Source organism: Myotis lucifugus, unplaced genomic scaffold (assembly GCF_000147115.1).
Source record: "Myotis lucifugus unplaced genomic scaffold, Myoluc2.0 scaffold_400, whole genome shotgun sequence".
In the NCBI taxonomy this organism is placed as follows: Eukaryota; Metazoa; Chordata; class Mammalia; order Chiroptera; family Vespertilionidae; genus Myotis; species Myotis lucifugus.
The window spans coordinates 485,833-509,724 of NW_005871448.1; the positions used below are offsets into that span (position 1 = coordinate 485,833).

General features: G+C 45.8%; 1 protein-coding gene across 1 annotated transcript; it reads left to right on the forward strand.

Annotated features, from left to right (window-relative positions):
* Positions 1 to 4,737: 4,737 nt before the first annotated feature.
* LOC102437447 (myelin P2 protein) lies at positions 4,738 to 9,509 on the forward strand. The gene is made up of 4 exons (XM_006102140.3): positions 4,738 to 4,847; positions 7,849 to 8,021; positions 8,171 to 8,272; positions 9,343 to 9,509. The coding sequence occupies exons 1-4, from the start codon at positions 4,775 to 4,777 to the stop codon at positions 9,391 to 9,393; spliced, it is 399 nt and encodes a 132-aa protein (XP_006102202.1). The 5' UTR covers positions 4,738 to 4,774; the 3' UTR covers positions 9,394 to 9,509.
* The last annotated feature ends 14,383 nt before the right edge of the window (positions 9,510 to 23,892 follow it).

Sequence of the window (23,892 nt, forward strand, 5' to 3'; positions counted from 1 at the left end):
ACACTGACTCATTCAAATTCTCCCGCTCCGCCCTTGCCCAGGCCTAATGCCTCTGGCCAAGTCATTAGTGATCACAGAGGCATCACTAAGAAAAGAGTAGACAGTCCTGAATCTTCAGGACTCATTCTCTTCTCATAGGTGGGAGGCTCAGAGAACAAAGAGACCCGACGAGAAACAAACCCCTGTGCTGGGTGGTTAGCTGGTGGCGCCAAGCATAGTTCTCCGAGGAAGCCCTTCGTTCAGTGGGTGCTGACTCAGCCCCACTGCTGCCCACGCTCTCGGGAACTGCACACAGGCACTGGGCTAGACGGGTTCGGGGGGGGGGGGTGGTTCCGCCTGCCTTCTGATGTTGCCAGTAGCAGAGGCATCACAAAGCCCTCGGCCTTTATTTTTATTTTCAGTCAAATGTCTGTAAGAAATAAGTTTCTACTGAGACGCCTTAGTCTTCTTAAGGACTTTTTATAAGATCAGCCTCTTGCCCTGGCTGGTGTGGCTCAGTGGACAGAGCATTGGCCTGCGGACTGAAGGTCCTGGGTTCGATTCCAGCCAAGGGCACATGCCTGGGTTGTGGGCTCGGTCCCCAGTAGGGGGTGTGAAGGAGGCAGCCATCAATGATTCTCTCTCATCATTGATGTTTCTCTCTCTCTCCCTCTCCCTTCCTCTCTAAGATGAGCCTCTTGGCATATCTGCCTTGCCTTCAAGGTCATTACCTCTCTGTGAGTAAATGATAATGCCACAGTAATCAATAGCATTAGATTTATCATTATCTCTGTACAAGGAAATGATAAAATGTCATTTGTATCAAGTTGTATTAGAAATAACAAAACTATTCATTATAGTGAGTTGAGCAATGAAAAGCCATTATTTATTCATTTTCCAAAGGAAGTGAGTGTAGGTTTTATAAGCCACACAGGAAAATACATTTTGTTTTCAAAAATTTTTGTTAAACAATAGAGAAGTTAAAAAAAAATTTGGTTCTGAATAATTTAATAGTAAACTATTCTATTTTAAATACAGACTGATGCTTGTAGGAAAACATGAATGATACCAAAATCAATCATAATAAAACCATGATTAATACTATTATTAGAGAACTAGAGTCCCGGTGCACAAAAATTTGTGCACTGGATGGGAGGGGGTCCCTCAGCCCAGCTTGCCCCCTATCACATACTGGGAGCCCTCAGGGGATGTCCTACTCCCTGCTCCCTGCTCCCCTTGGGGAGCGGGCCTACGCCACAGTCTGGCCTCCCTTTGTGGAAGGCGACCGGACTGATCAGGGGAAGGCACCAGCCCCATCACCCCGCTGCTGCAGCCACTGCCAGTCACCGCAGCCACCAAGGTGTTTTCATCAACACGGACTCCAGTCCCTTCACCATGAAAAAATGACAACTTTCTTTAGGCATTATCAAGATGTGTCTTTCATAGGATATGACATTTCTTTCTTTCTTTTTTTTTTTTATCCTCACTTGAGGATATGTTTCCATTGATTTTTAGAGAATGTGGAAGAGAAAGGGAAAGACAGAGAGAAACATCAAAGTGAGAGGGACACTTCGATTGGTTGCCTCCTGCTTGAGCTCTGACCTGGGCCCAGGCCAGGGAGGAGCCTGCAACCTAGGTACATGCCCTTGGTCAGAATTGAACCCAGACCCAGCAGTGGGCAGGCCGAGGCGTTATCCACTGAGCAAAACCAGCTAGGACGGGATATGACATTTCTTAACCCTCCAGCAGCAGACCTTCCTTTTTTTCTCCAGGAGTGTGGTAAAAAACCCTAGATCACCTATTTGGATTCTTATTACCCAAGTTACTAAGAATATTACCAGTGGCATACAGGGAGCTAAGCCAATGAGCAGCCAGAAAAGGTGTTTCCTCTGTTGTTCACACCAATTGCCGGTTTGGCCCCTGCCCAGGCCTAACGCCTCTGGCCGAGTCATTAGCCCTGGGCAGGGGACCTCCAGCTCCCTCAATTGTCGGCTCAGCCCCTGCTCCCCATGATCGCTGGCTCTGCCCCTGCTCCCCGCCATCACCAGCTCCCTCCCTGCTCCCCACAATCGCTGGCTCCGCCCCTGCACAGGCCTAATGCCTCTGGCCAAGGCCTTAGGTCTGGGCAGTGGACCCCCAGCTCCCACCATCGTGGGCTCTGCCCCTGCTACCCCCGATTGCTGGAACCGCCCCTGCCCAGATCTAACGCCTCTGGCCGGGGCATTAGGCCTGGGCAGGGGACCCCCAGCTCCCCACGATCGCCGGCTCCACTCCTGCTCCCCACCATTGCAGCTCCGCCCATGCCCAGGCCTAACGCTTCTGACCAAGGTGTCAGGCCTGGGCAGGGGACCTCTCAGCTCTGATTAACCGCCATCTTTGTTGGTGGTTAATTTGCATATCACACTGATTAGCCAATGGGAGGCATAGCAAAGGTACGATCAATTTGCATATCACACTGATTAGCCAATGGGAGGTGTAGCGAAAGTACGGTCAATTACCCTGTTTGTCTATTATTAGATAGGATACTCCTCCTCCTCCTCTTCCTTCTTCTTCTTCTTCTTCTTCTTCTTCTTCTTCTTCTTCTTCTTCTTCTTCTTCTTCTTCTTCTTCTTCTTCTTCTTCTTCTTCTTCTTCTTGGTATCCAATACTATTTAGTAAGCGACTAAAGAAATAATTTTTGAACATTCTTAGTGTATTTAATTTTCACACTTTTACACAAACATTCAATAAACACAAATGGACATACTTTTCTTCACTGGCCATAGAAAGACAGCTGACTGACTATTCCAAAATTAATAACCAAAAATTGATGGAAAATTAGGATAAAGTGTTAGGGAATAACCTAATCCCCAAATTATAGGTTCTAAAGGTTTCTTTTTGAACATTTAGGGGGAAGTATCGTCTGTCCACTTTGACGTTTGGTATCTAGATGCTGTGTGATTTGGGAGGGACGAGGAGGGGCGGGACCACCTACCCAGCAGCCCGAGACACACAGAGTCCATTGTCACCCAGAGACCCACCAGGTGAAGTGGGGGAATGGACGTGAGTCCTCCTGCCACCGACAGCTGTGTGAGCACGAAATGAGTTGCTTAACCACCGAACTTTTCTCCTTTGCAAAATGGAGAGATCATCAGAGGGCTGTGGGGAGGGTTAAGGACCACGTGCAATGGACCAGCACAGGAAAGCCTTCATGTTTTTCTTCTTTTTGAAATCCTCACCAGAGGATATGTTTTTTTTTTATTGATTATTGATTATTTTTTGAGAGAGGAAGAGAAACATTGATGTACCAGAGAAATATCAGCCAGTTGCTTCCCACACGTGCCCTAACCACAGATCAAACCTGCAACCTAGGTTATACGAGCCACCTAATTGCAATGGTTAGGGCACAGCTGTGGCACTGGAGACCTGAGCCCTGGAGGCCAGCAATTCTACTGTCATTAGCAAGTGGACCACAGGATGCTTCATGGCTGTGACGAGTGCCAACCTGATCTACATATACAGTATCAGCTGCCTCACAGCCAGGATGAAAGCCAGTGTGAAAAGCTGCTGGGAAAAGGCATGGCAGCAACTGGGCATTATTCCCAAGAGCAACACTCCTATTCGAGGTGGTTTGACATTTGCACCCCCTGATCAAAGACGGGGGCTCTGATGACCATGGGAGCCTGGGGACTTCAGCTCATGACCTTCACTTCTCTTGACTTGAGAATGAGTGTCCCTGTCTAGTCCTGGTGATGTCAGGATGGCTTGCTGTCAGCCAGGGCCTCTGTGCAAAATATTGGTCTGGAGTCCAGGCACCAGGGAGCAACGCCCAGTTCAAGTCCTGCCTCTCCTTTGTCACGTGTTGGGAACAAGTTACCTACCTGCCATGACTTCTGCTTTGCTCTTTGGAAAAAATGGTTGAAATACCAGTACTTTGCTCCTGGAATTGTTGAAGATGTATATATTAGGGTTCCTCTTATAGAAAACCCGTTCTCTTTATTTAACTGTGGATTTATTTTAAAGACTTAAACTCAAAGTTTCTTTATTAACTAAGAGCCTGCCTAATTAAGACTCAAGGTTTTTCTTAGATGACGATCTTCGCTGGAGCCAAGGAGCTTGTGGTGGCCCTATTCTTGTCCCCCGTGAATCCAGGCTCTGTCCCTGCTCTAACACACTGGCTGTGTTTGCCGCCTACTCTGCCCCCCTGAGTATGTGAGCTATGCCGAACCTCCCTCACCTATGACCACGTCCTCACTCTGCTTCTGGCTTTTCTCTCCCACAGCATAGTGGAGGCGGTCATCACAGTCCTCAGGGACATTTCTCCCTCAGTCTTCTCTTTCAATAAGAATTCTTAATTGTGCAGACTCAGGATAGAGAGTGACCAAGATGCCTGAACACACACACACACACACACACACACACACACACACACACACGCCTTCATTCATTCATGCTCAGATCATTTAGTTCGGTATAGGACTCAATTCATGGAGTCTTTTCCAAAGTATTAAGGACCTAAGCACTTCTTAAAAATGTAAGATCAACCAAAAAATTTTTTGAAAGTTCAAATAGTACTCTCGTTGATCTTTATAAAAATGTTTGGAAATGAAAGGAAACATTATGTGGAGTTTTCTTTTGTCCTAATGGATGATTTATGAGCCATTCATTGCCTGGGCCTGACTCCGCCTTTCCCCATTGGGTCTCTGTGGGCGTCACGTGCTATGGACGTCTTTGAAAAGCATCTTCGGAGGCTCCAGCCTCTCACTGGAGTCCCCTGAATCTCCCCGGGAACTGGGCTGCCCTCTCCTCCAGCACAATGAGCAGCAGCTTTGTGGGCACCTGGAAGCTGGTCTCCAGCGAGCATTTCGATGACTACATGAGAGCGCTGGGTAAGGAAGGCTCTTTTGGAGAAAGCTGTGTGACTGTGGCCTTCTGCCTCCTTTTCCAGGAGGCTGAGGAAGTTTGCACAGGCTGAAGTGCAATCCTCTGCTAGGCTTGATCCTCTCTTGTGTCAGATAATTTGTTTGCATTTCCTTTGTGGCAATTTTAATAGATTTTAACTTACATGAGAGCTGCTTAGATGCATGAAACTCCCACAATTTCCAAAGGCAGTTTCATATCAATAGGGCTTTGGGTTCAGGACCACAGGAAAAAGTCTTTGACGTTTAGTCAACCCATTCCTTGGCTTTCCTGAATGCTGGCTTTGTAACAGCTAAAGTGCTCATAATACAAGGAGCTGAAGGTACTGAAGTTAAAATGTTGATGTTTAGCTAAACTATAAGCTTTCTCTCTCTACCTCTAGGTCAGTGATGGCGAACCTTTTGAGCTCAGCATGTCAGCATTTTGAAAAACCCTAACTTAACTCTGGTGCCGTGTCACATATAGAAATTTTTTGATATTTGCAACCATTGTAAAACGAAGACTTATATTTTTGATATTTATTTTATATATTTAAATGCCATTTAACAAAGAAAAATCAACCAAAAAAATGAGTTCGTGTGTCACCTCTGACACGCGTGTCACCTCTGACATGCGTGTCATAGGTTCGCCATCACTGCTCTAGTTGTCCATTATTACATAATCATGTAGATAGAGAGTTTGTAAAAAGAAGATGCATTAAACCAGGATGTTTATAGTCTAGGGAAGTTACTGAGATAAAAAGAATTGGGTTGTGGCAGTGAATTCAAACTCAATTACACTAACATTAGACTTTCCTGGAGTTGGAGCAGTGGATGGAGGTGGAAAACCCAGTCATTAGTTACATCAACTTTATTTGACACTATTTCTAGAGACTGTTCCACAGATATGAGCCCAATCGATGGGCAGAGTCTTGGGACACTTTCAGAGCTGTATCAATCCAATAGACAGTGATGCCAAGGACCAGGTTGCCCTGCTTGCCAAAATGTCTGTGGCTTTATTTACTTGTTCAGAAAGCTAATGAGAAAGGTTCTTTATAGATAAAATGAGCCAAATCCTGTCATGTTGCCTAGAAAACTATGAGACCTTATGGGGATCAATCCATACAGTCAGATTAGTTAGATGCATGGACTTCACTTTACAGCTGAGGAAGAAGCAAAATATGAGCAAGTCTCAATGAAGGACTCCTGATTCTGTCATTTTCCACTTTTAGAATGTAGATCCTCAGGCTTTCCTGCAGAAATTTAGCTAGAAAAACATTGCTCTAAAGCATATAAGATAATATAAGATTAATCAGGATTAGAAAAAAGAGTACAGTTCACCATTCTTTATTAGGTCTAACTCGTCACTTCTTATTAGGTGGACACAGGGATTGGCAAAAGTAGGTTTACAGTGTAGTACAAATAAATAATACAATAATTTTAATAAATAATACAAGAAGGTCCCCCCAAAAATGTATATACACTGTAACAGCTGATAGCTCAATTTTGAAAATGAAATGTATTTTAATAAACACTGCCTTTATAAATATTTAAAGTGTGTATACATTTTTGAGGGACACTATATCTATCTATCTATCTATCTATCTATCTATCTATCTATCTAAGCATAAGCGACCGTCACAACTGAAACAACTGAATGGACAACCAAACAGGCTGCGTGGGGCGACCAGGCCGGCAGGGGGTTAGTGAGGACCGACCAAATGACTGAGCAGCAGGCTGCGTGGGGCAACCAGGCTGGTGGAGGGTTAGTGAGGGCCAACCAAACGACTGAGCAGCAGGCTGCATGAGGCGACCAGGCTGGCAGGGGGGGGGGGCAGTGAGGGGTGACCAAACAACTGAACAGCAGGCTGCGTGGGGCGACCAGGCTGGCAGGGGGCCAGTTGGGGGTGACCAGGCCGGCAGGGGGTGGCAGTGAGGGGTGATCAGGCTGACAGAGGGAGGCAGTGAGGGGCGACCAGGCTGGCGGGGGAGTAGTTGGGGGCAACCAGGCCAGCAGGGGGGCATTAAGAGGCAACCAGGCCAGTGGGGGAGGCAGTTAGGGGTGACCAGGCCAGCAGGGAGGGCAGTTAGGGGCAATCAGGCAGGCAGGCAGGTGAGCAGTTAGGAGCCAGTGGTCCCAGATTGTGAGAGGGCTGTCCGACTGCTGGCAGTCAGACATCCCCCAAGGGGTCCCAGATTGGAGAGGGTGCAGGCTGGGCTGAGGCCACGCCCCCGCCCCCCCGCACCGTGCACTGGGCCTCTAGTATATATATACATATACTAGTTTTCCCTTTATATATTTTAATATATTACTCTCATTTGACATTTCCCTTTTCCATGTATTTGTATAATCTTGAATACTAATAATAATACTTGAGTCTAATTTTGTTTTGTTTTTCAAATGCAGAAAAAATTAATGATTTTATTTACTAATGATCATTTGGAATGGTACAGGTAGGTCTTGAAGGGAAATGGATTGTTTCTTCTACCCACTAGATTTAGGGGCCACAACAAAATTTCAGAAATGAAATTCAATCAAGGATGTGGGGGAACTCTTTTCTATATCCATAGTATGTTACTGAGGGAGAAAAGTCATGGGACAGTGTGCATCTGTCATAGCATCATTTAAAAAAACCTCTACAATCTGTGTGCAAGCTAAAGTGTCTGTACTGGTCCAGACAAAACTACAGTGGGTGATGTCCAATGGAGGTGCGGGTGGAGGTGGGAGTGATTTTCAATGGAGGTGCAGTTGGATGACTCTGGGCTGAACACTTTTACCTTTCAAATTTGCAGACGTCACCTTTGTAACAAAACCCAAAATATCCAAGTCCATGACATGCATTTCCATTAGGAGATGAAACATGGGAGGAGGCTCTTAATTATGGTTGTCACTACTTGCCGTCTTTCCACCTGAGCCCAGAATGTGGGCCCCACAGACTCTCTAGGTGCTCTCTCTGGGTCAGCATTATTCTAATTCTACCTTGCTTTTCAGGTGTGGGGTTAGCCACCAGAAAACTGGGAAATTTGGCCAAACCCAAAGTGATCATCAGTAAGAAAGGGGATACTATAACCATAAGGACTGAAAGCACCTTTAAAAATACAGAGATCTCTTTCAAGCTTGGCCAGGAATTTGAAGAAACCACAGCTGACAACCGGAAAACAAAGGTAAGCTTCAATGTTTCTCTTCAAAGTCTCCAGCTTGAGAGAGGATAAGTCCGCTAGTGTTGAAAGGGTAGACTACTTCCTTCTGTTGGAAATGAATGTGCTTACTAATGCTTCTTTAATCAACCAATTATGTGAACTTGTCTTTGCAGAGCGTCGTAACCTTGGTCAGAGGCTCATTGAATCAAGTGCAGAAATGGGATGGCAAAGAGACCACAATAAAGAGAAAGCTGGTGGATGGGAAAATGGTAGTGGTAAGAGTGTCTTTACTTCTAAATACAGAAATGATGCCATTGAAATAAAGAAATTGGTTATAATATTTTCAAAAATATTCTTTTTTTCTTTAGAACCCCAATGGCTAAGCATGGCTGAGAGTGAGGCAGAATTAGTGTTTGGGTGATGCTTAAACTATCAAGAGTTCCAGTTTAAGGCTTGAGAATTTAGAACTAAGAAAGCCTACTTGTTACTTTAGATATAACAACACATAAAAATGATAGTAAAGTTAAAGAGGGTCTGGATGAATCTCACTAGTTGGGACTTACAAAGAGAAAAGCAAGTCTAAGTTCTACAAGCAAAACAAACCCAAAGGCTCAATCAGTGAATATTTGTAGATATCTAAGTGTTTTCAAGAATCCATAGTAACTTGGCCTAAACCACGTCAATAATTGAAGCTGAGCTCTCGGCAGACCTCGTTAGTCGGCAGATGAGAAGGGTGACAAAGGTTACATGAGGTGACCTCTGATGATTTTTTGAAGTTTTGGGTTCTGTGCTCACTAATTAGCACATACATTAATTGTAAATAGATTCACATGCTGTTTTGAATGTCTCTTCCTTTAGAACAGAGGTTTTTTGATCCCTGACTGCACAATAGACTTACATGGGGAGTAAGTACCAATATGGGGCCCATCACAGATCACACCACTTGGGGAGGAGGAGCCATCCGTATTTTTAAGTGTTCCTCAGACAAGGCAAATGTGCAGGTAATTTTGAAAACCACTGTTTTAGTAGACTTAAAAGCGTGCATATAATTTTATTTATCTATTTATTTTTCCATTCAATACTATTTTATATTACTTTCAGGTGTTCAGCATAGAGGAAGTTGCCATTTTAAAAGAATTCTTCTGCTGTAGCATAGATCAACTTTAAAACTATTTCTCCTGCTTTAGTGGCCATGATTTTAAATTACTGGAGACTGGCATGCTGATATTTTAAACTTTTCTGAGTTTAATCTCATGGGATGGTTTTTAATTTCTGTTATCACTACAAATTTGTTGTCCCCTCGTTTGGGCTTTAGGTACCCAGTTCATCTCTCTCTTTTTTAAAGGAATGTAAGATGAAAGGCGTGGTCTGCACCAGAATCTATGAGAAGGTCTGAGAAAATCGATGCCTCGTTGACCTGATATTTGCTCAGCTGTTTCCATGGCAGAGTCTGACTACACTGCAGTTTGCTTGTTCTTGCTTTTATCTTAATAGATCAGACAGGATTAATTTACAATCCAGCAATATTTGAATTGCTTGCATATCTTTGCTGTCTTAAAGTGTCTAGATTGCCCTGACCTAAATAGTTGATAATGTCATGTAATTAATTTTAAAATTCTAACTTGCATTTTGCATACCTGCAATGATAATAAAAGGAAGCAAACATACTGGTCAGGGGTAGCTCACACAGATGCCTGCCAGGCGGGAGTGCCGAGGGGGAGGAGCAGAAGTCAGGCAACCCAGAGGAGCAGCTCCAGCCAAGACAAGCCGTCTCTACTCGACTCCAGCCAATTTTTTCAAATTGAGGTTAACTTATAGACAGCGAAATGCACATGTCTTCAAGGTAAAGTTTAACCCATTGCACGCACCCATGTCACTCACATCCTGTTCAAGACACAGTACATTTCCTTAACCCCAGAATGCTTTCCCATGCCCCTTCCCAGGTCATGTCCTGCCCTGTCCCACCTCCAACAAAAGCAAACAGTGGCTTAGTTTCTATCACCAGAGATTCGTTTTGCCTGTTCTCAAACTTCATGTAAATGGATTCATATATTATGTGTTCTTTTGTTTGACTTTTAAAACTCAGCATGTTTTTGAAATTCTTCCATATTGTTCCTGCAGCAGTAATGGGTTTCTTTTTATTGCTGAGTAGTATCTCATTGCGTGAATGTATCACAGATTCTTTATCTCTTCTTCTCTTAAAACAGTTGGGCTATTTCCAATTTGGGTCTATGATGAGCAAAGCTCCTACAAACATTCTCATACAAGGCTGTTTGTAGACACACGAGTTCCTCTCTTTTGGATGAATTACTAGGCATGAAATTCCTGGGTCCAGTTGGTTTTGACAGGCAGGAATGAGGGAACTCTGTGTTCCAATAATAATGAAACTATTTCCGATGTCTTACATGATTGAGCAAATGAGAAGATGTATTAATGTTAGGAGACAGAATTTTCCCTCTGGAAGAAGGAACATGCTGCTATGGAATGAGGGGGAAACAAACAATGTGAAAATGCACTGGGATAGATGGAAATTCACGGTTTCTAAGGCATGTATTTGTATGTGTGTGTGTACAATTTGACATGCATATCTGCATGTCTTGATGTGCATATGCACTAATGTGTATGTATACAGTAGTTCCCCCTTAGCTCCCAGACCCCCAGTGGATGTCTGAAGCCACAGATAGTACCAAACCCTATACATACTATGTTGTTTCCCTATACATACAGACCTATGATAAAGTTTAATTTATAAGTTAGGCACAGTAAGATATTAACACCAAGAGCTAACAAGAAAATAGAACAATTATGACAATATACTCTAATAAAAGTTATGTGAGTGTGGTCTCTCTTAGATATCTTGTATTGTCTTCACCTTTTCACTTAAAGAAAGCACTTTAAGGCATATCCGAATTGCCAGCAGCACTACTCTTGCGTTTTGGGGCCAATATGCAGTAAAACAAAGGTTATTTGAGCACAAGCCCTGTGATCTGATAACCCAGACGGCAGCTCAGTGACCACCGGGCACGGAGCCTCTACAGCGTGGAGACACCGACAGGGGAGTCACCTCCCAGGCTGGGCGGGCAGAATGGCGTGAGATTGCATCATGCTACTCAGCACTGCGCGGAACTTAAAAGTTATGACTTGTTTATTTCTGAAATTTTTCATTTAATACTTTTGGACTTGATTTACTGCAGGTAACTAGCTGAAACCACAGAAAGCAAAGCCGAGAATGAGGAGGGACTTATTGGACATGTACACACATGCATGTGTTTCCCAACTACTAGTATATCTGCCAAAGAGCTTAGAAGCAAAGACACCTCCATAGGAATGAGTACACCCAGCACCCACACCTTGGTGTCTACACCTCATGCCCCACTAAAACGAAGGAGGCTTTGGAAAAATGGCCAATCCCAATGGGAGAGCAGTAGGAACCACCTGAGTCTAAAATATCTTATGCCAGAAAGTAAGGACATGTTCAAATAAATAACGAGGTATGTCACCCAAATATGCCAATCAGCTTGAAGGCACTCCCACTGATTGGCCCAAACTGGGATAATTTGAGAAGTAAAATAATAAAGAAAAATCACAAATTACAAACCATTGGGGAAAAATAAGAATCTGTGAGTAACACTGGAGGGAGGGAGAGAAAGAGAGAAAGGAGAAGGAATTGTCTTCCTTACCATAGAGTGCCATGGGCTCACTGGTAAATGTGGAAGAAGTGTGGGAATTGGAAAATCATCATTTTTCAACCACCACAGTAAATAATGGCTCAGTAAGAATGATCAATGATGTTGAGGCCAGAGGGAAATTCTGGTTAGGAGCAGGATATTGGTTTGCTCCTAAGGTATCTCCACACGGATTGCTCATTAGTTACACGGGAAAGAATAGCAGCTGTGCAGTGGGAAAACTGGGTGACCTCCTGACCGGGTAGCTCACATGAACCTTGCCAACGAAGGGCGGGTGCAAAACACGTGGCTTCCATGTGACACCTTGAGAAGGAAGTGACATCACTTGTGTAGTATTCTGGCCTGCAACCCATGTCTGGGCCTAATCTGAAGAAACAGCAGACAAACTCCAAATGAGGAATGTTCTGTTAAAAAGGGGGGAAGGGGTGTTGGTTGAATTCTTTAAAAATCACAGAAGACAAAGAGAGGCTCTGGGGAAATGTCCCACTGAATGTGAACTAAACATACCTGGCAGCTCCATGCACTCAGTGCCTCGTGCTGCACCTGTGCAGATAAATAATACTCCAAGGGACAATATTAGAGGAACTGGCAAGCTGGAATAAAGATGGCAACTTCGACTAGAAGTTTACTGTGACTACATAAGACAACATCCCTATTCTTGGGAAATATACATTGAAGTAGGTTGGGGTCATGGTCCATAATGTATGCAATTTACTAAAAAATTTCATAAAAAACATTGTGTGCATGTATATCCATTACACACACACCTCCAGAAAGAGAGCAATTGATAGAGCAAATGGGCTAAAATCTAACAATACATGGATCTAAGCACAAGCGATGTTTTCTTTGCCTCAGTCTGATTCTTGAAACTTCTGCAAGTTTAAAATGATTTCCAAGCAAACTTAAAAATAAAATAAAAGACCTTCTCTGCCTCTGGAAGCGTCATAACCGAGGTGTGCTTTATTTTTTTAAATTTTTTGTCTCCAGCCAAGTAAACCCATAAAAAGGAGCGTTTCAAAACCAGTGCTATTTCTGGTGTTTTTGGTAATATGACTTGCTATAAAATGTATTCCTCAGTAAATACAATTGCACTTTTATACAAAAGTCAAGGGTACTTTCTGCTTTCCAAACAGGAAACATGGCACTACACTGATAATGAGAAAGATAAAATAATTATTTTAGCAGGTGAACAAATGTTGTTGGATTTGAAAAAGATTTTCAAATAACCGGAAAGGTGGGGGTGGGCGGTGACTAGACTTCTGCAGTATTCAAAAATAATCTCAGAGAATAATTTTGATTCTCTAGGTCTTTCTTTAAAAGATTTTCAAAATTGATTTTAGTGAGAGAGGAAGGGAGAGGGAGAGAGAAACATCCATGTGATTGACTGCCTCCTACACGCCCCCTACTGGGGATCAAGCCTGCAACCCGGGCATGTGCCTTGGCTGAGATCTAACCAGCAACCTTTTTGGTGCTTGAGATGACACCCAACACTTTGAGCCACACCAGCCAGGGCTCTCTAGGTCTTTTTGATAAATATGTCAGTTAAGAGCAGCCTGACTGCCCAGTTCAAATTCCAGTTTGCTACTGACTAGCTGTGTGTCATTGGATAAGTTAATTAACCTCTCTGACTCTGAGTTCCTTCATCTGTCAAGATGGAGATAATAATAGGACACACCTCAGAGTTGTGAGTAATAAGTAAGTTGATATATGGAAAGAGTTTAGAACAGTGCTTGGCCTAGAAGAAGCATGATAGATTATCTTGTGTTATTATCATTTATTCAGTAACTAGTGGCCTGGTGCATGACATTCGTGCACTGAAGAGGGGTGTCCCTCAGCCCAGCCTGTACCCTCTTGCAATCCAGGACCCCCAAGGGGTCCTTAGTGCTGCCGGGGAGACAGGAGAGGCTCCCGCCACCACCGCTGCACTTGCCAGCCATGAGCCCAGCTTCTGGCTGAGCGGCGCTCCCCCTGTGGGAGCACACTGACCACCAGGTGGCAGCTCCTGTGTCGAGTATCTGCCCCCTGGTGGTCAGTGCATGTCATAGCGACTGGTTGTTCCACTGTTCGGTTGATTTGCATATTATCCTTTTATTATATAGGATGTGCATGATGTTCAAATAGATCATTTTAATCAATCTCAAAATGCAGAGATTGTACAAGATCTCAGAGCTGTTTATTTGCACACCAAATGACCACATTTATTAAGAATATTATTTACATAAAGTAAAAACAATCATGAAACCTATTAAGATGGATCCATAGAAAGCTTGCAAACATTGCTAAATAACTCTGCTAATGTACACAGCTTTTAAAATGGCAATTGATGAGTATCTATTGCAACCTAAATAAGTACATCTCATCCCCAAAGGATAAGTAATTTACTGCTGTCATCAGATAGAGATTGGCAAACCAGATGTAGTTCTCCTAGAAGCAGAGCTGGCTAAAATTGTCCCACAAGAGCTGATTGTTAGGTTTTCAAGAATTTGGCATATTGGGTGGTAGCATGAAATCAGCCATGCTGGGAGAATTTATACCAGGGAAATAGGCAAAATACAACTGGTTAAGGCTTTGTTTCTTGAGGATATGGCTTTAAACACTTATTGGCACACTACTCCCTAGAAGAAACATAGTACTTGGGTTTTGCTAATGAGAGTCTTAGTTTCATATTGAGCATATATTTCCACTTTTTGACTAAAGAGTTACTTTGATATTTATTAAAAATTCACTCTGCTTAAGTTTTAAGATTATTTCTTCTAAACCAGGTGGCACCTCTCTAAGTATGGCTACCCAGTAGAATCATCTGGAAGTTGTTAAGCATTCCAACACCAAGAATGCACCACAGGCCCACTGAGGCATAATCTATGAGTGAGGGTAAGACCCAGGCATCAATATTTTTCTTGAAACACCTGAGGTGATTCCAGTGTATGGCCAGTTTGAGAACCACTGTGCCAAGTCTTCCAAAGTTAGACATTTAAGGTAGGCTATTATCATGTTGCTGTTAATTAACTTGGAGTAAAAAGTCATCAAAGTTAAGAGTACTGCCCTAGCCGGTTTGGCTAAGTGGTTAGAGCATCAGCCAGTGAACTGAAGGGTTGCGGGTTCAATTCTGGCCAAGGACCCATACCTCGGTTGCAGGCTCAATCCCCAGTCAGGGCGTGGGAGGCAACCATTGGTGTGTCCCTCTCACATTGATGTTTCTCTCTCACTCTCTCTCCCCCTCCCTTCCACGCTCTCTAAAAAATCAATGGAAAAAATATCCTCAGGTGAGGATTAACAAACAAAAAAGTCAAGAGAACCTAATGTCTCCAACATGACACTAAATAATAGCAGGTAGTGAAAATACTACCATAACATCAACCCAGATGTAATCAAGTCCTTTGTTTTGGGAAGCAAGTGTTGACCTCTTATCTTTGTCATTTCCATGGGAGGCAACCCAATTAGCCATTATCTGTGACATACGGGAAAGTGAAGATTTAAAAATAGCAAAATTGGTCCTGGTTGGTGGCGCTTAGTTGGTTGAGCGTCCTCCCAGGCATGGAGAGGTTGCTGGTTCAATTCCAGGTCAGGGCACATGCCCTGATTATGTGCTTTATCCCCAATAAGGGAGTGTGCAGAAGGCAGCTGATGGGTATTTCTCTCATCAATGTTTCTCCTTCCTCTCTCTCTCTCAAATCAATAAATATATATATATATATATATATATATATATATATATATATATATAAATAAATCATAAAAGACAGGTCAGTCCAGGAATTAGTATTATATGATTTAGACTTATTCCCACATATAACTTGGAGTATAAGTTAGAGCTGCCCTTTCCTACCACACACTCTGCATAGAATTCATGCTGATTTTAGATTTTTTGAGTGTTGACATAAGTGCAAAAACATTTGTGTGGCGAGGACACAGGAATCATCAGAAAAGCAGACTGAACTTCCTTTCAGTCCCCTGGGTACTCGTGAGCTGCATTTAGTGCTCATTAAATCTAGCATTTCTGCAGTATTTATCAGCATCCGTATAGCCGGCCTGCTGATTTGTGTCTGTTTTGATGATTCAGCTGTGGAAATGGCTTTCACTCAGACCAGTCCACACTCCACAGATGTCTACACTAGGCATCTGCCTCTTTTTGGGTCAAAACTCTGAGTAGACAGTGGGTGAGATGGAGAGAAGGCATTTGAAGTAACTCCCAGGGAAACACTGGAGTAACTCCCAGGTGCCCAGAAAGGGACATCAATCCATCCTGAAGGAAGAGGCTCTCCCGCCGGGGAGGTAGGGAGCAGGCAGCATCAGCAAATATCCAGCTGGGTCTGTCCCTCTTTGCAGCATGTACTGCAGAAAATAAAAGGACGCTCACAATCCACAAGAACACCAAGCGATTTCCCCACCCAGCTTTTTTGATTCCAATGAACATAGTGAAAAACACGTTGTTTCTGCACAGTCATTGTTAAGAACAACATGTTACACATCACCTTCAACAAGTCCGCTGCCCAGCAAATCACAACCTAATTGCCACTGGCAGTCCTCAGTCAACAGACGTTACTGCTGGCTGAGGAGGAAGGAGAGGAGGCCCTGCCTTCATGTAACTAAATCACCTTGGTGAGCCCACGGGAGCTGGAGGGCAAGAGCCTGTTAAGGGTGGTTCATTGAGAACAAAACGTACAATTTTAATGAGCTGTTTGTTGTTCTTTGAGGATAGCTTTCAGGGAGATGGTTGACATGAGATTCTTACACATAAATGTTTGGTAGCCCTGTCCTATATCACCCACTGTCTTTCTTTAACAAGTTTTCCTAAAGGCAAAGACTTCACAGCATGTCTATACCTGGGTCTTCATAAGAGAACGTAAATCAACCTTTCCCTTAGGACGGCTGTGTGGCTCTGCAGGACCTGATTGAGGGGAATTACCTGCCCTTCCCTTGTGGTCACAGACTAGGAAGCCCGAAGATCTTAATACAAATGCCTCTTACCTGCCTGGCTGGGAGCCTCATCGCCAACCATGACCAAACCAAACCGCAGAGTCCATGAGTATGTGGGAAATCCTCCTGGGAGGAAAGATGGCATCTGTCAGCTTCCACTTTCTGGTACAGTAGGAACCCTTATGAAACTCAACATGGGTCTTTCTGATTTTGAGTGCAGCAAGTTCCAGCTGGATATAAACTACACCGTCGTACAGCACTGCCTTCAACCACCTTCACTAGAACCGCAAGGATTCCTTGCCAACAGAATAGGAAATTAATGCCAGGACCAAACCACTGAGTATTTCCATTTTATGATATTTTTCATATTTGTGATTTTTAAAACTTTACAATAAACAAAAGTATAGTATGGCTCAGTGGTTGAGTGTCAACCTGTGAACCAGGAGGTCACAGTTCGATTCCCGGTCAGTGCACATGCCTGGGTTGTGGGTTTGATCCCCAGTGTGGGGCGTGCAGGAGGCAGCTGCTCAATGACTCTCTCTCATCATTCATTTTCTATCCCTCTCCCTCACCCTTCCTCTCTGAAATCAATAAAAATATATTTTAAAAAATAAATAAACAAAAGTATAGAACTAGCATAGAGTTCCCAAATGTGCTTGAGATTCACTCATCAAAGTGAGTCCCCTATAGGCAGTTTTAACCAAGGCTCTGGTTAGCCAACTGGAGTGACAGGGCTTAGAGAATGTGCCTCAGCAGAGTTCATGGCTGTGTAGCTTCAAGTCACAACAGCACATTTCCATGAGCGGCTATTTTGGTGATAACCAAACAAAGCCATGGCATCACTGCATCTCCAACCGCATGTGCCACGCGTGCACATTGGAGCTGGGTCAGCCAGAGCACTACGTCGTAAGCGCAGTCCTTTACAGAATCATTGCCATGTTGCAAGAATTTCACCGGCCGCTCTTTGTTTGCAGTGGTTTATTATGAAGTTATTTTCTGGACTCCTCCGCCCTCTTTGGAGAGCTAACTTTCACAAATAACTATAAATCAGGGGAATCAGCCCCAGTAACATGGAAAATTATTCTGAACAATGCATAATGCCATGGCCGGCTACCAAACACGGTGGGAATGTCAGAAGGAAATCATTAGGTTCTAAATGTGAGTGACAAGGATGTTAGCTCACAATGTCCAATCAAGGCCTGTTAGGCTGGGTCCCACGAGAAAACACTTTCAATGCGGCTGAGGTCACCGGAGCGAATGATCTTATCGTCATTGGATCAGTTCCCAACCGGCAGGACACAGGCTGCTTCTGTGACAGCCTGAAACTTCCTGGTTTCCTACCGTGTGTGTAGCTCTGGAGCAGGGCTGGCATGGTCCGCGTTCGGTCAGTTTCCTCTCGGTATCTCTGGCCCAAGCTTTACTCCCCAAGAAATATGCTCAATTAAGAGCAACAAGCCATGTTCTGGTATTTAACAATGTTACTCTAGCTCATGTCACTGCTGTGGCACCAAGATGCAGGGAACACAGACAGGAAGGCTCTGTGTCCCTCCCTCCTTCACCTGCGCCATCACCTCCCTCCTGACCCTTCTCTCTGGTCCACTGCTACGCAGCGTGCAGTCGAGGACTAGCGGTGTGAGCATCCCGGGGAGCTGTTAGAAATGCTTAGTGTCAGCGCCCCCTGCCCCCATGTGCTGAGTCAGAATCTGCATTTAATGAGACCCTCCAGGTGGCTCCCATGCACATGACAGTTCATAGGACATCCTCCTAAAGTCACACTTTGTCCCGACGACACAGTAGCTTAGGGCATCAATCCTTTTCAGTATTTTCATTTCTCCATCTCCACTGTCATCCAAGGAATGAACAATCTAGAATCAGCCCTCTCCCCCCAGGCTGATAGAAGACCAAAGCAGAGCAACGGGCATTGGTTTAACCCTTTACGACCTACAACATACTGTCAGACCGTGGCCAGGTGGCGGCGGCAGCATCCCTGAGAGGTAGGGGTCCCTTTCCACTTCACGGAGTGGGCTGTGAGACGTGAAGTGACACGCGCCAGAGCACACACCACTCCTTCTGCCCCCACCCAGGGGTGACCGGGCAGAAGCTCTGAAACCACAGTGGCAGGGCCAGAGGAGAGGGCGAGGGCCTGAAACAGAAGTCACTGGAAAAGCTGGTGGAAAATTGGTTGCATCATTTGTAGCCACCTTATCTGATTTCATCCCCGATGACAGGGACTGTCAGATTTTCACAAAGGTATTAGGCCTTTTCCTGAGTAGGAGCTGAACACAGTCCCACGCAAGGGAAGCTGGGAAGCCTGGCCGTGCACGTGGGGTCCCGAGAGCCTCCCACAGGCACTGAGCAGCCCGCTGGTCGGTCAGGCGGCAGGCTGTGGCCCCGCCCCAGGTCCGTCCTCTAGGAAACTTTTGACTTGTTTCACCAAGTCCACACGTTTCAGGACAGCCTGTCAGACCTCATGTGACCACATGCTTCTGCAGAGCTCCCTTCCTAGGCAAAAGCCACACTTGCTCTGTATCCCTGCGCCTGTTGGAAGTTCCCCGAGGCGCAGGCAGCGTCCCTCCAAAACAGGAACCCTCAGCTGCACTTCGGGGTATTTCCTCGTTAGGGACCGACAGGCGAGTCTCTCAGACAAGAGTTTCTGTGCCAAGGCCATTGCCAGCCACATGCCCCCTCCACGCACAGAGCTGCCCGGGGCTCTCACGCAAAGGTCAGGCGCTGGCCGTGGCCGCGGCCTCTGCCCAGGCTCTGTTCCATGCGGGCTGGTCTTCAGCAGGCCACCCGAGAGGACAGAGCATGAGACACCTTTGCCAACACAGAGCCCGTCACCAAATTTCTACAGGCTCCTTTCAAGAGTTTCCGGCTGAAAGGAGGTTTGGCAATTTAGGAGGTTACTGAGAAAGTCTGGGAATGCAAGCCTGCTCTATGCAATTTGCAAAATGTTTTCCTGGGTATTCGAAGAAAGGGCTGGCACACACAGGGACATGCAGACTGCTCGTCATATCTCAGGATCTGTTCTGTAAGCGAGGGGCTGTTTCAAAGCACGGAAGGGCTGCGGCCCACGGCGTGCTCAGTGTGATGGGATCTCCCGATATAGCCGTGCTTGGCTCCCTGGGGACGTGAGCTGGAAGACAGCCCTGTGCTCAGGATGGAGAAAACAATACAGGACCAGGAATGGACAATCCTTCCAGCCCGTGCCAGCTCGGCATGGGAGGGACCGCAGCCCATCCGAGTCCAGGAGGACTTTGCCCAGCACTGCATCGGCCAGGACTACCGACGGCCACGGAAGTCAGCCCTGTCCTGGCAGCTCTGCTCCTGGCATTTTGGCAGTTGGTTCTATGCACTTCTGAAATACATCATCCTAGTGGCGTCTATTTGTATGGTATACATCCTCTCTTGGCCATCAAATTTTAATACTTAGTATTGGTTCATTGATAAATTCTATTACTTAATGAATAAAAAATAATGGATGCTACAGTGAACACGGGGAGGCATGGGTAACAAATCTAAACCGTGGGCACTCGCAGAGGATGGTGCTGCAAACACATACACTGGGTCTTGTTGCTCACCTTGCCGTTCATGCCGCACGTGTCCACCAATCTTCTGCCCGGGCCTTGGCGATCTCTGCCTGGAGTTCTCCTCCTCCCAGTCTGGCGTCTTCTCCTGCCTCGGGAAGGAGGACTTCCTCAGCTGTGTCATCTAAAGTAGATGCCCCTCGTTAACCTTTATCAGGTCAGATCATTGATCTGTTTCATAGCGTCTACCGTTATCTGCTATCGCGTTACTACATGTTCTGTTTGCTAGCAGCGTGCAAAGTCTCGAGGGCAGGACACGTGCCTGCCTTTATTCTCAAATCCAGCTCAGCCAGAACCAAGTAGGTGCTCAATAAATATATGTTGAATGAACGATTAGATGTTTGAATTTTCCTTATTTGTTCAAACATTTTCTACTCCATTTTCTTTAAGCCAAACCCAAATTTTTCATCAATATATATTTTCCCTACTCACACATTTCATCATACAATGTGGCAACCTGAGAGGCATCTCCTGAATTTGAGAAATAAATAGTCCTCTTGATTCTGAAATCTGACTGAAAAATGAAAACGGCTGCCTTTCTCCAAGGGATAAACTCATTGATGGAAAAGACAACTTTTTAACCACCGGCTACAATCAATGACAAAAAATCCACTATTCTTAAAAGCAGTGCCAACTCCATAGTTCAGTTCGTTTTAAAGAATATGTCACTGGTTTGAAAGCTCTGATCTCAGACTCGTCAAGTCAACAAATATTTCTTGATCTTTCCTGTAGCTGTGAACGTTCCTATCACAATTGTGGAGGTTTAGACACGGACAGCTTCGGTGATTCCTCCGATGGAAATCACACGGAACGTCAGGCGTGGCTTCCCTGCACAGCCCCCCGGAAGCCCCGTGGTTTGTAAAGCACTGGAGGGCCCAGATCTGTGCAGGCGTCACCAGCATCCTGTCTGCCGTGGAGGCAGAGCTGGCTCCCGGGCTCTTCGCTTTCCTCTCCTAGTACTCAGACCGATTACCAGTTGAGCACATGACCCCCAGGAATACCGATGGCATTTGCCAGAATTACGGTGACATTTTCTGGCTCCTGTGTAGCTATATGTAGTCATGAGACTGAGTTCTGCTCAGTGGGATGCCAGTGGAGCCCACCTTATCTAAGGTCACAGCGTTACAGGAAGGGGCGTGCCTCCTTTGCCCTTGAACCCTGTTCTGTTGTCTGGGATGTGGGCTCGGGAGTGAGGCATTGGTACCCCATTGATGAGGGCAGGGTACTGGAGATTAAGGACCAGGAGATGAGGGGCCCGCCCCCTGCCGCCCTCCTGGAGGAAGCTGCTATAGGGCTTAGACTTTAACCCGAGAGCTTTAACTGCCCATCTTCTCTAACCCACTGTTATCCCGGCTGCCACGTTTACATCCCAAAGGATGTGCCTACATAGAGTTCTTTGCCCCAAAATTCTAAATAAAAGAATGTACTTGATTGTAAGTTCAAATTGCTCCCCCGCCCCAGCTTTCTATTCTCCCTGGGATTCTGCAGGCATTTCCAAGGGTATGAAACACTGGAACGTGCCTTGGGATGGGCGCTGTCTCCAGTGCCGTCGGGGGCGACTTTGACAGGTGCTGGAAGCCGCCTAGGATGGCGCTCGGAGCCAATGCACCTATTGCCAGGACGCGTTTTGATGCTGAGGCCCATCTTCAGGAAGGGAACATTCTTTCCTCCCAAAGAGGATTGAGAGGAGTAAACTGAAACCCGAATCCTCATTCAGAACACACGGCGGTGCGGAGAATTCTCTCTGCACAAACCTGTTTTCAGAGTACAGAGCCCATCGAGCCTCTGAAGTCACATCCGGCAGCCAGCTCGGTGGAGCCGGGAAACACTTACTCCTGATCTGTTCCAAGGCCACTCAGAGAGCCCTTCCTCCATTCGCTGTGTGGAAGTCACATGACTGCGATATCACATCCTCAGAAACCGGGGCTCCGGAGCCCGCAGGCTGACAGGGGTAAGTGCTTTGCCTGTAGGAACATGCTTACTTATGAGGAAACTGAGGCACAGAGAGATGGCACAATCGCCCCAGGTCCTACAGCTGCAGGCCAGGCTGTCCAAGTTGCCTCAAGAACTTCTGGTAGAAGACTGAACTTCTGCAATATGCAATCCCAAGTCAGGAATTTGCTAGATTTCAGGAACTCAGTGACCGCAAAAATGGTCAGAGCCAGTGTCCACATGGACGCCAACACTCCTGTACACAGCCCAGTCACTCCCCATGCCCCCTCTGCCCCCCTCACCCCCTGATTCTGACTTGCACTTGGTCCTGTTGAGCATGTGGGGACAAATTTCCCCTTTCTCACCTGAAGTCTAAGAACTGTAATCCACCCATCTGCCCTTTCGACCACACGCTGTGACCTTCGTTTGCTCTCATTTCCTGTCCTTGCTAAGCGAACACAGAGGGAAGACAGACTGGAGTGTGCTCTGGCCTCCCAGGGTACCAGCCATCTTCTCCTTCAGAGTCGGACATAGACACTTTTGCATGATGGGGCCATAGCTTCCAGGTTGTACATCCATCCGTGTACTTGGAATACCTCACCCCGTCAACACAGATGCCTCTGTCTTTGCTCCTGGCTCTGCTTTCTGCTCAGAACTGCTGGGCCGCGGAGGCCCCCGGAGAACTGGCTGCCAGCGCGCTCTCCAGCACCTGGACCAGCACAGAGGAGAGTGCTGTGCCCTCGCCACGCCCGACTCCAGCCTTCGCTGGCACAGGTGACACTGTCCTGGAGAAACCCTGGCACAACGGGGTAGCCAGGGGGTCCAAACTGAGTGCAGACTGAGCCAGGCAGCTTCATCCATAGGTGCCGAAATGTCACCGCCTTTAAGGAACCAGAAATCTTTCTTTAAATGATATTCTTTACCCAAGCATCCAAGGATTTCAGTGGCCCAGGGTTGGCATCCAAACCATCGTAAGAATAATATCATCATGTGATTTTACAACAGCAAGGGACCGGCTTGTCATAGTCAGGGGCGCTTTCAACAAACGTCTGCGAGTTGCCCCAGTCTGGTCACCCAGCGAGCCCCTTCAGTGGAATTAGGTGACTTTTCCTGCCATTGAGTTGTGCGTGGAAGGAACATGTGACACTCCCACGCTGTGTATTTAAGTGCTGGTGTGGGAGCCTCCACAGCTGGCTTTGCTCTGTGGTATGCAGCCAGCTGTTTGCCAAGGCGGCTGCATGGTGCTGAGCCTGGTTCCTACAGGCCACAACAAGGAAACACCCAACCAGCACCGAAGGGGTGTGCTCTGAGTGAGTGGTCACCCTTTGTTGTTTTAGGCCATTGACCTTTTTGGAAGTCGTGTGCTATCACAGCATAACCCACACTAACCTGACGGGGATAGAAATCAGTCTCCATAATTAATTAGTAAACACAGTTAGGGTGGCCCACCAAACTATAATATATAGCAACGCTTGAGGAACAAAGCGATGCCTGCTGAGCGGACTCTTACTGAAGGCCCAGAGGGTGGCATTCTGTGTTTTCCAGTACATCCTTAACTGAAATAAAGGGGAAGCTTTGCCGCACTTAGTCAGTGCAAGGTCTTTGTGGGGAAGCATGGGACTTGGTTGGAAAGCGTGTAAGGAGGAAAGTTCCGAAAAAAGGAGTGGGCTGAAGGTGGCCCACCCTGTTTCTTGGAATTCCGACTTAGGGGAGTTTGGCTGAAGACAGAACCCCTAATTGTTCCTTGACCTTTCCAAACAAGTCTGTGCACGT

What these genes read in the sequence shown, in the direction of transcription:
- LOC102437447 (XM_006102140.3), top strand. Translation starts at nt 4,775, where the DNA reads ATGAGCAGCAGCTTTGTGGGCACCTGGAAGCTGGTCTCCAGCGAGCAT. An exon ending in CTGACAACCGGAAAACAAAG is followed by an intron (nt 8,022 to 8,170) that starts GTAAGCTTCAAT and finishes TTGTCTTTGCAG; the next exon opens with AGCGTCGTAACCTTGGTCAG. An exon ending in TGGATGGGAAAATGGTAGTG is followed by an intron (nt 8,273 to 9,342) that starts GTAAGAGTGTCT and finishes TCTTTTTTAAAG; the next exon opens with GAATGTAAGATGAAAGGCGT.